The sequence below is a fragment of the Panthera pardus genome, unplaced genomic scaffold (assembly GCF_024362965.1).
Source record: "Panthera pardus isolate Hobbes unplaced genomic scaffold, ASM2436296v1 HiC_scaffold_8, whole genome shotgun sequence".
NCBI lineage: Eukaryota > Metazoa > Chordata > Mammalia > Carnivora > Felidae > Panthera > Panthera pardus.
In genome coordinates, this window is record NW_026527013.1 from 2,466,016 (window position 1) to 2,480,748 (window position 14,733).

At 56.9% G+C, this 14,733-nt stretch overlaps 1 protein-coding gene across 1 annotated transcript in view; it reads left to right on the top strand.

Moving 5' to 3' along the window:
- Positions 1 to 14,733, top strand: part of CELF5 (CUGBP Elav-like family member 5) — a 48,327-nt gene that overhangs the window by 8,091 nt on the left and 25,503 nt on the right. Inside the window, 1 exon segment of the mRNA XM_053897247.1 lies at positions 11,657 to 11,739. Coding sequence (XP_053753222.1) covers positions 11,657 to 11,739 — 83 coding nt within the window.

Here is a 14,733-nt window from a genome sequence, read left to right on the forward strand (position 1 = left end):
GGGTCTAGGGACACAAACCCTTCCAGGGGAGAGGGGAACTGATGATAAATTGGGTAACAAACAAGTAAGATTTAGATTGGATTGAGTTGCCGTGAAGAAAATAAAAGTAAGATGTGTGTTGGAAGGTGATAGCTTGGGTGGCCAAAGATGGCCTCTCTGAGCAGGTGACCTGAATGACAGATGAGAAAGCTGTGATTCTGAAGCCAAGGGAAAGGCATTCCAGGAGAGGAAACAGCACATGCAAAGGCCCTGAGGTCGGAATGAGTTTGACCCGTGAGAGGAACAGTGAGGAGGCCTGTGTGGCTGGAGCACAGAGGGCAAGGGGAGAGAGGAAGGAGGGAGGGCAGGGAGGACACAGGGTAGGTCGCTCAGGGTCTCACGCGTCTTGGAGAGGATCGTGGGTTTTACTCCGAGTGGGGTGAGAGCCCTGGAAGGCAGTGGGCAGGGGAAGGACAGCATCCCATACGGAGCTCAGAATCTGCAGACCATGGACTCTGGGTTCTCCGTGTTCTCGATGGGGAAGCGAAGGCTCAGAGCCTCCGAGAGTGTGGGATGGAGCTTCCTTCCATCATGGCTGCACCCGCTCCCTCTGACGGGCTCCTGAGGACAGCAAACTGCCTGGAGGTGTGGCCAGCGCTAGGGGAGAGACTCCTTGTCCCTGACCCTCTGCAGATGACGCCCCCCCCCCACCGTGGCTGGGGGCCCTAGAGCAACCCCATGCACAGTGAGAGACAGAGGCTCAGAGAGGGGGGAAGACCTCCCCCCGGACACACGGCAAATTCGTCGCGTGCCAGAAGGGACCTGGCATCACCTAGAGCGACCCGAGGCGGATGGCTGAGGCTGGGGCTCATTTCTTCACCCACCTACTTGCCCCCTCTCTCCACGATTTCCTGAGTCCTGCTACATTCAGGATCGAAACCTGGCGCGTGTCCCTAGGGAGTCCAGTGCTCTGAGCGGTGGGCAGGATGTCTGCGCTGGCCTGGACGGACAGACGGACGGAGGTGATGGGTGGCGGGGGGGGGGGGGGCGGGGGGGTGCAGAGAGGGCGTCCTGGGGCTGAGGGTGCAGGAACCACACGCAGGAAGCGCAGTGAGGTGCCTCTCGGCGCATCGGGGTGGCTGTTGTAAAACAAAACAGAAGACGAGTAGCGGCAGGACGCGCAGGAGTCCGAGCCCGCGAGCGAGCGTGGCCGGGGTGGGGAGGGGGAAGGGGCAGGGCTGAGGGAGACGTCTGGCGGTTCCTCAGGGACCTTCACGCGGAGTTGCCGTGTGACCCGACCGTTCCACTTCCGAGGACAGATCCGAAGAATTGAAAGTCTCTGAGAGCTGTTTGCACGCCCGTGTTCACAGCAGCACCAAAGTGGGAACGCCCCGAGTGTCCCCTGGTGGATAAGTCAGTACACACGGTGTGGTCCATCCACACGCCGGAATGTGACCCAGCCTCAGGGACGGAGGACGTCCTCCCCGCCTGCCGCCGCGTGGACGGACCTGGGGGTCACTGTGCGCGGTGACAGGAGCCGGACACAGAAGGACGCGTCCCGCGTGACCCCACTCCTAGAGGCGTCCCGTCCACAGAGACAGAGAGCAGGCGGTGGGAGCCAGGGGTGGGGCAGGGGGCGGGGAGTCCGTGCTTCATGGGGACAGAGTCTCGGTCTGGGGACATGGAAAGTTCTGGAGACGGGTGGTGGGGGCGGCTGCACGACAGCGTGAGCGTGCCTGCTGCCAGCGCACCGAGAGACGGTTGAGGTGGCACATTTTACGTTATGTACATTCTACCGCAGTTTGGGGACACAGCCCCATCCCCGCCCTGGCCGCCCCTCCTCCCTCTCGCCCCCTCGCTCACTCTGCTGCAGCCACACGGGCCTCCTGGCTGCTCCTCAGGTTGGTCCTTCCCCAGGCCCTTTGCATCAGCTGTCTCTGCTACCTGGAATGCTGTGCCCGCAGATCTCTGCAGAGTTCACTCTCTCACTTCCTTCAGGTCTTGGCTCAGATGTCACCTACTTGGTGGATGTTCCTCTTCCCCCAGATACGCACATGCCTCCTTCCTCCTGCCTTTCAACCTTCACCTTCTCAGTGCCGCCTCCCTGCAGAAATGACTTATAATCACAGCCACCCTCCAGCACTCCAAGCCCCTCTTCCCTGCTTTCCTTTTTTTCCTGTGAAAATGAAGACTCCTCATAGGTTTTGTGTTTATGCTATTTGTTTTTCCCTTCCCCCCCCCCTTAGAGTGAATACAGCATGAGGGTGGAAGCTTTTTGCCTTTTGTGTCCACCTCTGTGTCCCCAGGGCCTAGAACAGTGCCTGGGACACAGCAGGTGGACGGGTGAATTGATGTGTGGATAGGTGGCTGGACAGGCGGGTGGATAAATGGATGGAAAACAGATGACGGGATGGACAGGTGGAGGGATAGACAGATGGACAGGTGAATGGGTGGACAGGCGGATGGACAGGTGGACGGGTGGGTGGTTTCTGGATGCATCCATGGTGCAGCAATGGTGAGAGTCTGTGGGAGGAGTCAAGACGGCTGGGGGCAGGAGACTGAGGGTGTGTCCAGACGAGGCCTGAGAAGCCCCGATGTGTAAGTCTGGGGCAGAGGAGGTTTCAGCAGTGGAGGCTAAGGAGCCCGGCCAGGGAGGCAGAAGGTCACCCCAGAGATGACGCGCTGGGGTGAGGGGTCCAGGGGTGTGAGCCATGCGCATGAAGTCATGCCCTGTGCACAGGAGCCAGTGGGTTTGTAAGTGAGGGGAGGGGCGATGAATACGGGAGAGGCTGTCCGCCCCACTGTTCTTAGCAAAGTGGGGACAGTCTGGGGCTAAGAGGATGGGGGGAGGAGAGAAGGTGTGGGGGGCAGGTGGTGGCTGAAGGGTGGCCCCACAGCACAAGGAGATGTCTTCCGTAATCCGCAGTGGAGGCTCAGAGAGGTTAAGTGACCCAAGATCACACAGCAGAGAGGGGCATCGGGCAGGGTTTGAGCCCCTCTTTAGCCGCTAGATCCCAGAGCCAAGGTTAAAGGCCAAGAAGGTGGGCCGCCTGGCATGCAGGGGGCTTGGGAGCAAAGGGATTCACCCTGTTGTGGTGCGGTCCTTGTTGGCGATCAGAGACGAACAAGGGGGTCTTTCCTGCATCTCTTTCCACGGTACAGCTGGCACATAATAGGTGTTCAGGAAATATTGAATCGGCCCCGTGCTGGGCGTGGGGGAGGAAAGGGGAAGGATAAAAAGGGATCGAATGTCGCTGTCCTCAGAGAGATTGTCTCCATGTGAGCAGGTCAGTTTGAAAACACATCCATTCAGTCCACAAGTATTCATTGAGCGCCTACTGTGTACCTGGCACTATTTAGGTCCTGGGAACCCTGGGGGAAAAAAAAAAAACATGAAAAACTGACTGTCCTTGTGGACAGGACATTTCAGTGGGCTGGGGGAGGCGGGGAGACAGAAATAAATATAATACAGGTAACCTCTGCTCCTGGAAAGTCGTATTATGCTAGTCCCTCTGCTCTCATGAAAGACCTACATGAGTACCTTTTTTGGTAACCGAAAGAAATCTGAAGGAGATTTTTGCTTTTGTGAAAAAAGGCAAAACGCTAAAACAGCACCCAGCGCTGGCTTTGCACTCGGGGAAGGCTTACGGAGGCAGTGCGAGCCCCCAGCAGCGAGGGCAGCCCCACGGGGCGCCTTCCCCGGGACCACGCTCGGGCATGCCTGCAGCCGGAGCTCTGAACTGTGTCTGCAAGCGTCTGGGCCTTGCCTCGTTTAATTCTGTGCCTCCATTAGCAAGATGTGTCCTAACCTATCAGAAGAGCCTAAGAGAGGCCAATTCGGGGGTCTGGGAATCTTCAAAAGTTTTCCACATAAACCAGTGGTGATTGCTTCTTTGCTTTATGCCATTTGGGGTTACGGAAAGTTTCACAGGAACGCTGTGCTTTTGGATGGCGAGGGAAACCTGTATGCGGCATGTAAGGGCCCTGGAAAAACAGAGCAGGGTGAGCGGATGGTTGAGGGCCGTCACTTTAAACAGGGTGCTTAAGGAGCCTTCACTAAGGAGGTGACATCTGAGCCAAGACTTGAAGGAAGGGAGTGAACCGTGCAGAGATCTGGCAGAGCGCATTCTGGAGCAGCCCATGCAAAGGTCCTGGGGCAGGACTGGGCCTGGAGTGTTGGAGGAACAGAGGAGGCATGTGTGGCTGGGAAAGAGTGAACGAGGGGGAGAGAGGAGTAGGGGAGGGCAGGTCCTGCTTGGGGGCCACGGAGAGGACTGAGGCTTTTACCCCCAGGGAGGTGGGAGCCCCTGAAGGCTGGGGGCAGAGGAATGCTCACGGGCGCCCTCTTGTGGCCCCCGGGGCAGGGCTGATTTGTTGGGGGGGGGGGAAGACGGTGGCGGCAGCGAGTGGGGGACCCGGGTGGAGGGCACCGCAGCTCCAGGAGGGCGTGGATGGGCACTGGACCAGCCTGGAGGCCGTGAGCTGCCCCCAAGTGCTTGCTGCGCACACAGCGCGCTGGGCGCAGTGCTGGGCTCTGGGGACACGTCTGTGGCCTGCACGCTTGGTTCCCACCCGCAGGGAGCTCCCTGTCCCGTGGGGAGAATGACTCCAGACAGGATAGGCGGTGAGCGCCCGGCACAGGCTCGGGAAGAGCGGTAGAGCCGCCGCGTGCGGGGCAGGGGTGGGGGACAGGGTGCAGCCAGGCGCGTGGCCATGGCCGGTCCCCAGACCTGGCCAGCTCCGCGCAAGTGACAGAAATCCCAGATTGACCCACGTAAATGACGACCGTGAACAGTAAGAAGGAAAAAAACAACAACAATTTCTGTTGTTCTATTTCATTTTCAAACAAATTTTTCTTTAGGCCCCTTAAGGCCTCTTTCCTGCACTCTGGGATTTTCTGAAACTCAAAAGCTCTTTCCCACCTCCCCCTGCCCCCCAGCCGCAAACCCTGAGTCTGGGTTCAGCTGAAGGGCTTGTTTCTGATTTGCTGTGTGACCTCAGGAAAGCACTAAGCCTCTCTGAGCCTGGGTTCACGCATCTGTAACGCGCGATAAAAATAACTGCCAGCAGGAGTGAGGATTCCAGCTAAGGGGTGGGGGGGGGGAGGTCTGGCCCAGGACTTGGCTCTGTGTGCTGGTGGCACTTCCTTGCTGGGCCTTTTGGGGGATTTTTAGTCAGTCCCCGGGGGGGGGGGTCCTTCCCCTGATGCCCCCCAGACCTCCAGGTGGATCTGGGACCCACCTCATTACCTCATCTCCAGATCCTTAATTACATCTGCACGGTCCCTTTTTCCAAGTTGGGTCCCCCGCACAGGGTGTGGAATGCACATGTGACTTTTCCGGGGGACAAGACAATCCACGACACCCTCCCAGGGACGGCCAGGGCGTCCGAGCCCTGCCTGGAGTGTCCCATCCGTCTTTCCTCTCTGCCCCGCCTGGCCCGGGCTCAGTCGTTGCCCTGCCCCATGTTGCCCTCGGCTCTGCCCCCCCTTGACTTCTGTCCTGTGCTCTAGTCCTCCCTCTATGCTGACCACACATGGGGGTGCGTCGATGTGCCTCTTCCCAGCCTGGGAGCTGTCAGCGTCACCCATTAGTCAGGGCATTGTCCCCAGAGCACAGAAGGAGCAGAGACGGGTTGCAATGGAGGGACCATACAGCCACCTTTGCTCCCTTCCTCAGAGACGGCATTTCCAAGGCCGGAGAGAGGAGTGTCCTTGTGGGCTGGGGAAAGAGCCCTGTGCAAAGGGGTCATGCGGGTATGGGCTCAAGTCCTAGCTCTGTCGCTACCTGTGGGTGACCTGGGCCACCGTGACCCTCCGACTTTTCGTCTGTAAGTTGGGCACTATTCTTGAAGGCTCTGTGGAGTTACCCCAGGGCCCCACGTTTGGGCGGCCTGTGTCTTTAAGTAGCCCCCTACTGATTCAGTCTATCTGGATACAAACAGTCGGTGTCTACACTAGATTGTAGGTGGAGTACGATTGTCTTTTCGTAGATGCTCTTAAGGCCACCTTTGTCTTAAAATATGAAAGGCTTCGACTTTCAGGGACGATGGCAGGATTGGGTGCCCCTGTGGTTCCACACCCTGGGGATCAAAGCCTCCAAGCACAGTGGATGGCAGGGAGGCCCATGATGTCATATTCCAGCCCCCCCCCTCCCGTGTTCAAATTCCAGCTCAACCCTTACCTGCTGCTTCCTGCATCCTCTGCATAATACCCACCTGGTAGGGCTCCTGCAGAGAGGAGGGGTCCTGGAGCCAAGTTCCCAGGATAATGGCCACCCTGTCGAAGTGCTCTGTGAATCAGCTGTTATGACTACTACTGTTATCTTTATAAGAGGGAGAATATTGGCAGAGGAGGCACAGACTGGAGTTAGTCCTCCGGGGTTCAAATCCCGCCTCTGGCCCCGATGCAATATGACTAACCTCAGGCGCATTCCTCACTAGGTGCTGTCTCAGTTTCCCTATCTGTGAAATGGGGATAATAATGAATACAATCATGCCATTCTCTTGGGCTAGTCTGAGGATTCAAAGGGTTGCGATGGGTGGGGAGCCCCTGCAAGATTCCTGGTGCTCGGGGGGACATCGACTCTTGTCATTATTACAGGTTTGAGCCATGAGATCCCCAAAGGCTCAGAACTGAGAGCAGAGAGCAGGGGATCTCAGCATGAGCAGGGATTCTCAGTAGTCTCTGGCAAGGAGGTTTCCTGTCTGGGGAGCTACAGGTGCTTACCTCCAGAGATGGGGAACTCCCTCCTTTGCCAAAGGAGCCGTGATGAGAAAGATCTAGTTATTAGGAAACTTTCACATATATGGTGACTCCCTCGTTTTGGCCTCTGCTCTGCCTTTGGGTCTAGAGAGATCTGCAGGCCTTGACCCCATCCCCCCCACCCCCCAGATCAACCCTGGCCCAGGCTTTGAAAATGCATGTGGGTGTGAAGGGATGGTCAAGAGCCAAGCATTCTGGGAAGAACGCAGGGCTTGGCCAGCATGGGAGAGAGCTGCTGGACACAAGACCCGGCCCCCTTGTCATTGATGAGGCCGGTGGGGGGGGGGGAGGGGTGGCCAGGGCTGGAATTGAGATGAGAGGTTCATCCAGCGTAGGCTTTGCAAGGGCTGTGACTTCTGTCAGAAGGTCCCTCTGGGACCAGGATGTAACAGTTGAAATGGGGCTCATGGCATTTGATCCAGCGTTGGATCCTGGCACTATCTTAAAGTTCCTTTCACGGAGAGGCAGGTCAGGTGCCTGTGACCCTCCCCTAGGCCTTGGGGAAAATTCTAGAAAAGATGCGAGCTCGAGGCAGTGCACCCCAGTGGTTAGCACAGCCCATGGGGCCTGGATATTCCATTCCCCATCTGTGTGACCTTGGGCAAGCCACACCCCCACTCTGTGCCCTGGCCCCTCATCTGCAGAATAGGACAATACTAGCAGCTACTTTGTGGGTTTGTTGTAAGGACTAAGTAGTCGCTATGGAGTACAAGCTTCTTCGGATTAGAAGTCAGTGAGCTTTATTAACATCACTACCAAGTCTGTGCTGACTGGGGATTGTATTAGTTTGCGAGCGCTGCAGAAACAACCTAGCACAAACCAGGGGGCTTCAAAAACAGAAACGTGTTTGCTCACCTCCCCGGAGGCCAGAAGTCTGCGATCAAGGTGTTGGTTGAGTTGGTTCCTTCTGAGACTAAAGGAGAATCTGGTCCAGGTTAACTAATTTCATCGGCAATGACTCAATTTCCAAAATGGGTCTTATTCTGAGGTCCTGGGGAGTTTAGGACAGGAACATATGAGTTTTGGGGAGGGGAATACAATTCAGCCCTAATAAGAACTGGAAATCAAGGCTGTATTTAGCCAGAAAGGGGTAAACATCACACATTTTCACCAACCAGAACAGAGAAAGAGGCCAGGAAGAGAGCGGGTCAAAAGAACAGGGAAGCGTTTCAGCACCGAGGACAGCGGCACGCAATCTGGTTTGCGTCCCTCTGGCCGCAAACCTTCCAGACCCACAGGCTCATGGCCTTGAAGGTTGCTCGGGGGTCCCACCCTCCCCTCCCAGGACCAGCACACTCCGTGTTCTGCAAATGAGGCCCCACGGGCAAGAGAGGACCCAAGGAGGAAGGGTTTTGCCTCTATTTTACATCTCCCTGCAGTCCAATTTCTTTCTGGCTGTGCCTAATTTCTCTCAGGCCCTAGGCTAGTTGTTTTAGCGCCTCTCCTTTCCTGGAAGACCTTGGGGGATTAAATTCAGAAAATAGAAACACCAAAAAAGGAGTAGAAAGACCAGCCATGGGCTGGGAGAAGATGTGTGTGCATCAGATGTAACCATAAAAGAATACAAAGTATTCTTTATTTACACACCACATAAAGAACTCCTACAAAGCCACAAGGTGCCCAACTTTTTTAATAACTATAGCAATGTATGTTCCAATCTCAATGAAATACAATGATACACCCACCATAATGACTAACATCTAAAAGGCTGGCAAAACCAAGGGTTGGGGAAAACGAAGCATAAATACTGTCAGACCCGCTGGTTGGAGAATGCTCTGGTACAACCCACTTTGGCAAACTGTTTGAAAGAATCGATTAAAGCCAAACATAAGCCTACCTTGTTACCAGCAATTCCATTTCCGGATATGCCTTTGTGCATCAGAGTACCTGTGCAAGAACCCTCCACAGCACATTTATTCATGATAGCCTTTAACAGCGGACAGCCCCGACGCCCATCCACAAGAGAATGGATAGCCTTGCTGTATATTCACAGGGCAAAACACTACAAGCCAGGAAAAGGAATTAACCCCCTGATACACACAACCACCTGTCGTTGAGTGGCAGAAGCTAGATACAAAGTGTACATATGCTATGATTCCATTTATATAAGTTCAAAGGCAGGAAGGGCTCAGCTACACTGATTAGTGACCCCCCCCCCCCCCGCCCCCGGCAGGGAACCATAATGAAGAACAGTGACGTGATTATCACAAGAGCTAGGTAGCAGTGACTTCTGGGGGAGATTGTCATGGGATGGGAGCACCCGGGCTTCTGGGAGCGTCTGTGTTCTATTCCTCAACCTGGAAAATGGTTACGTGATTTTATAATTATAAAATTATTATATATTACGTGATTTATAATCTAAGTTCTGCACTTTTTTGGCATATATATATATATATATATATTTTTTTTAATGTTTGTTTTTGAGAGAGAGAGAGAGAGAGAGAGAGAGAGAGCACAAGTGGGGGAGGGGCAGAGAGAGAGGTAGACACAGAAGCCGAAACAGGCTCCAGGCTCCGAGCTGTCAGCACAGAGCCCGACGTGGGGCTCGAACTCACGAGCTGTGAGATCATGACCTGAATCGAAGTCAGGAGCTCAACCGACTGAGCCACCCAGACGCCCCACGGGAGGAGGGTTGTTTTTAATATATCTCCATTACAATTTTTTTTTATTGTGGGTAAAATACGCATAAGATTAAATTCGCCGTCTTAACCGTGTCTAAGTGCACAGCTCAGGGGCATCAGGCATGCTCACGCTGTTGTGTAACCATCCCCAACATCCGTCTCTGGAATTTCTCATTTCCCCAAATGGAAACTGGCTCCCTGAAGCATGGGCTCCCCGCCCCCTGCCCCACCCCTGGCTCCCACCGTCTACTCTCTGTCTCTGGGGACGGGACTCCAGTAGGGACCCCCTGTGAGTGGGACCAGACAGTCCTTGTCCTTCTGTGTCTGGCCTATTACGCTGAGCGTAATAACATCCTTCAAGGTTCATCCACGTTGCAGCGGGGGTCAGAATTCCTCGCTTTTTAAGGCAGAATAATATTCCAGCGTATGGATGGACCCCATTGTGTTTTCCGTTCACCTGTTGATGGACACTTGGGTGGTGCCGCCTTTTGGCCGTTGTGAATAATGCTGCTGTGAATATGCGTAATATCTGTTTGAAATATCTGTCGAGTCCCTGCTTTCAATTCTTTTGGGTAGAGACCCAGACGTGCAGTTGCTGGGGTCCTACGATAATTCTGTTTAACTTTTCTGAGGAAGGCCAAACCGTCTTCCACGGGGGCTTCACCGTTTTACGTGCTCACCGCAAATGGTTTTTATACGCTAGAAAGCCCTGCTCCCCAGGGCACCAGAGGACCCCTCGGGCCTGAGGCAGACCCCTCCCCAGCCACCGGCCCAGCCGGTGGGAATGGCAGCGTGGTGACCACATCCCAGAGGGAAGGACGCGGCCTTAATTAGCTCCTGCCTGGAGCACAACTGGGCTCCACGGGGCTGTTCCCAGGGGCTCTGCACAGGGGGCCCTAGGGGTCGGAGGAGGCAGAGAGGCTCCGGGGGGGAGGTGGGGGTGGTGGGCACAGGGTCCACGGCGCCAGAGCAGACGACGATGGTCTCGTTTCACACGCAGTGAAGGTGAGGTCCCCAGAGGTTAGAGGCAGAGTCCAGGGCTGAGGCCCGGCCCCCTGGGTCCATCTCAGGGGACCTGACACCTGCCTGCATCCCACACCCCGCCTCAGGCAGACCTCTTTCAAAACACCATTGATCTATCTCATCGGTCTTTCTCTGGGGGCCTCTCTCCGTCTCTCTCTGTGTCTCTGGTCTCTGCAGTTCTCACGCCTCGCACCCCTCCCCAGCCCCCACCCGGCCCAGGACGGCGTCCAACCAATCACACCCTCGCTCTGGACCACTTCAGGGAGGGCCCGCCCCCTGTCCTCTCCTGATTGGCTCCGCCGCACCACGCCCCCTCTAGCCCCGCCCCCGCCCCGACCCATCCTTGTACGCTCTGGGACCATCCTCTCGGAGCGGAGCGGGGAAACTGAGGCCCGGAGAGGGGCGGCGCCGGGCCCAAGGCCACGAAGCAGGTGCGTGGCAGAGCCGCTGTGCTCCTCCTCCCAGTCCTGGAGCACCTTCTGCATCCTTGGGGCACCGTCCTCCCCGGGCAGCCGCGGCCTCGCTGCCCCACCGGCCCTCACCCCGGCGCTCTGCCTATCTGTTCATCTGGCGTCGGACGCGGATTTAATTAGCAGCTACTCTCCTCTCCCCTTCCCTAGCTCACCGAGGGGGAGGGGCGGCTGGACCACGGCTATTGTCCTCCCCCCCCCCCCCCAATACCGTTGGCTCCCGTGTCCTGTTTATTTTGGGCTTGTAGTAAAAAAGAACATAAAATCTACCTCAATTTTTCCTTCTTTTCCATTTTTTAAAAAATGTGGTTAAATACAATTAAATTCACCCTCCTCACCCTTTCCAAGCGCACAGCTCAGCGGCATCAGGCACACTCACACTGTCGTGCAGCCGCCCCCACCACCCGTCTCCAGAACTTTCCATCTCCCCAGACTGAGGCTCTGTCCCCATGAAGCACGGACTCCCCAGCCCTGGCTCCCACCATCCACTCTCTGTCCCTGTGGACGGGACTCCTCTGGGGACCCCTGCGCGTGGGGTCACGCGGGACGTGTCCTTCTGTGTCCGGCTCCTGTCACCGCATACTGTCCTCGGGGTCTATCCACGTGGTGCCAGGTGGCAGGACGTCCTTCCTTTTCAAAGCAGAATGATATTCCGGGGTGTGGACGGACCACATTGTGTTCGTTTATCCATTGGTGGACACTTGGCTCCCTTCCCCTTTTGGCCGTTGGGATTAAGGCTGCTGTGAACTTGGGTCTGCGATCTCCTTTTCTCTTAACGCCCCCATTTGTCTCCCTTCCAGGCTGTGCCTTTCTCACCTACTGTGCCAGGGACTCCGCCATCAAAGCTCAGACTGCCCTGCACGAACAGAAGACCTTGCCCGGGGTGAGTCCTGGGTGCTGTCTGGGGTGTGGGGATGGAGGGGACGCTCTCACCCTGGGGAAGGCTGAGGCCCTGCCTGGGGTCAGCGGTGAGGCCCGCGTGCCTCTGGACTCAGAAAGAGGGATAAGGTGCAGAGGGGCAGAAATGACCAGAGAGAGCATTTCTCGAGTGCCTACTGCCTGTCATGTTCCCTGCTTCACACCAGAGTGGTTGTGTGTGGTTGTGCAGGTTGCACACGGCCCAGAGGCCCGGCCCAGCGTGCAAGTGTCATTGTGCTGAGACCTGAAGGACGAGGAAGCATTAGCAGAGAAAGGGAACAGCATGTGCAGAAGCCTTGAGGCAGGATTGTGCCTGGCACGTTGCAGGAACAGCAAGGGGGCCTGTGCAGCTGGAGAGAGTGAGCGAGGGAGCCAGGGGGAGGAGGGGAGGGCAGCGAGGGGACGGGGCAAGTCCTAAGGGCCTTAAGGGCCTCCAGGAGGATCTTAGACGCTGCCTGCTTCTCAATATGAAAAGGAAAGGGATTTTCTTATCCCTCATCCTTACGAGCAAATAGAGCTACGGCCCCTTGACGAAGGGGGTGTTTGGGCAGCTTTTCCACCCCCAGGGGAGGCTGGCCCAGGCTCCGTCTCCGCTGGCTCTCCCTTGTCAGCCCTGCCTTCTTGGGGTGGGCAGGAAGCCCCTGTCCCAGTGCAGGCAGGGTGGTCGGCCTGAGCCAGCTGAGCCCGGTCCCCAGGCAGCGTCTGTTCTTGGAAATCGAAGGAAGCACAGTGAGACCCCTGGCATCCCATGGGCTCTGGGGTGTTCACCCTTCCTTCTGGGACTCTCGTGGACTCTTCAGCATCAGGGACATCTGGGGGCTGCTTGGGTGACATCTGCAGACACACGTGCTGGGAATTTGGGTGCAACAGGGCTGATTGGGTGCACCTGCCGGGAACATGCCATCATGGCATGGGTTGACTTGGGTCTGAACAAGCACCAGAAATGGCCCAGGGTCTGGCCTCAACCTCATAGTCAAGAACAAAGTGCCCCTTTTTGGGTGAAGACAAGAGGGGTGGAGGAGATGTGGCAGCAAGCAGTCCTTGCTGAGCAGCAGTGAGCCAGTGACTTAACCTCTCTGATCTTCAGCACCGGAAGAGTATAACGGGGTGGGGTGGAGGGAGGAAACTGTAGAGAAGGGGGTCACGGAAGGCTTCACGGAGGAGGTGACATCCGAGAAGAGAAGTCACAGTTCTCCCTCCATTGGACCTTCTGCCATCACCTCCCCGAACCAACTGGGGACTGGAGGGCAGGTGCATCCGCGCAGGCTGGCCCCCGGGGGCACAGTGGAGTTTCTGTGGACCCCACTAGTTATCTCCTGTGGCCTAACAATTTTTTCTTAAAATTGAACCTGGTGGCTTCAAACAGCCAGCATTAGTGGTCCCAGTGGCCGGGGGGCCGGAATTAGGGAATGGGTCTGCGGCACGGTCGTGGCTCAGAGTCTCTCCTGACTGTGACTCAGGGATCCGCCTCCGTGCTGGCCCCTGGGGCAGCCGTGGACAAGAGGCCTCAGTTCCCCTCAAGGGGGACAACTTGAGCAGCCTCACAGCATGGCGGCCGGCTTCCCCCAGGGCGCAAGGAGGGCACCACCTCGCGCCCCGTCTTGGAGCGACACGCTGTCTGCCACGCTCCCCTTGGCAGGAACCTCTGGGGGCACTGGGCACCTAGAGGAAGAAACCGGTTTTGTAGTGGATTTGTCCAAGGTCGAGCAGCCAGCAAACGGCAGAATGGGGACTTGACGGCCGACCCTGTGTGGGCGCCCAGCCCTTCCGTGTCCGGTGGACCGTTTCTTGGCGCGTGGCACCAGGTTCTGGCTGGGGGCTCTGCACCATCTGTCCGGAGAAATCCGTACCCACCTGGAGATCTGCTAAGATTTCTAGCAGTGCCCCCAGCTCAGTCCTTCTTAGCTCTCTTCTGCTCCCATTTTACTGATGGAATCACTGAGAGCCAAAGCCAGCCTCCCTCTCCACCGCCTGAGGCCCTGGGGGCCTGGGAAGCAGCGCCCTCTGTGTTGGGGGCCCAAGCTGGGCTCTGGGCTCCATCAGCAGCCGGGAGGGAAGCCAGAAGAAGGCGGGGGGGGTGTCTCTCCCTAGAGTGGGGGCCCCTCGAGTCCTCAACACCCATGGGTTCACTCAACAGACATTTACTGAGCACCTGAACGAACAACCCAATGAAAGGACTTCCGGTGGTGAGGACACCATGGAGCCCAGAGGCGACGGGGGCGGGGGGGGGGGACTTTCAGAGCGATTTTCAGACTCAGGATGGGGGTTCTGTTTCGACAGGGAGCTCAGGGACCTTCTCTGAGCATCAGGGGCCAGAGGGACCTCAGTGAGCTGTGGTCGTTCTGGCAAGAGGCTCGGGCAGGGACAGCGGAGGTAGAGATGGGAGGTTCGGGATGTTTTTGGAGCAAAGTTTTCCGGGTCGGAGTGAACGGGGCGGCGGGGGGGGGCGGGTTAGTGACCCGGGGCCACTGTAACAAAGCGCCATGCACTGGGGAGCTGAAAGCGACCGAAATTTATGCTGTCGCACTTCTGGGAGCCAGAAGTCTGAAAGCGACGCGGCAGGAGGGCCACGCTGTGGGGAACTGTGTTCCACGTCTCTCCAGCTCCCGGTGGCTGTCCAGCTTGTGGACGCATCACCCCCATCTCTGCCTCTGTGGCCACGTGGCCTCCCTCTGTGTTGATACGTCTCCCCTCCCCCTCTGCCTTTCTTTCTCTTATAAGGACACCTGTCGATGGGTCTAGGGCTCACCCTAAACCTCGTCTCGAGATCCGTGACTTAATCGCGTCTGTAAGGACACCTTTTCCAGATTGACAGGTTCTGGGGGTTAGGACTTGGACATATTTCAGGGAAGTCCCCGTTCAACCCACTCTGACGGGCGAGCACCAAATGAGCAGCGAATGTGTGGCGGCCGGGACAGCATCGCGGTGGCCCTAGGTGGGGGGGAGCCAGGGCCCCGCA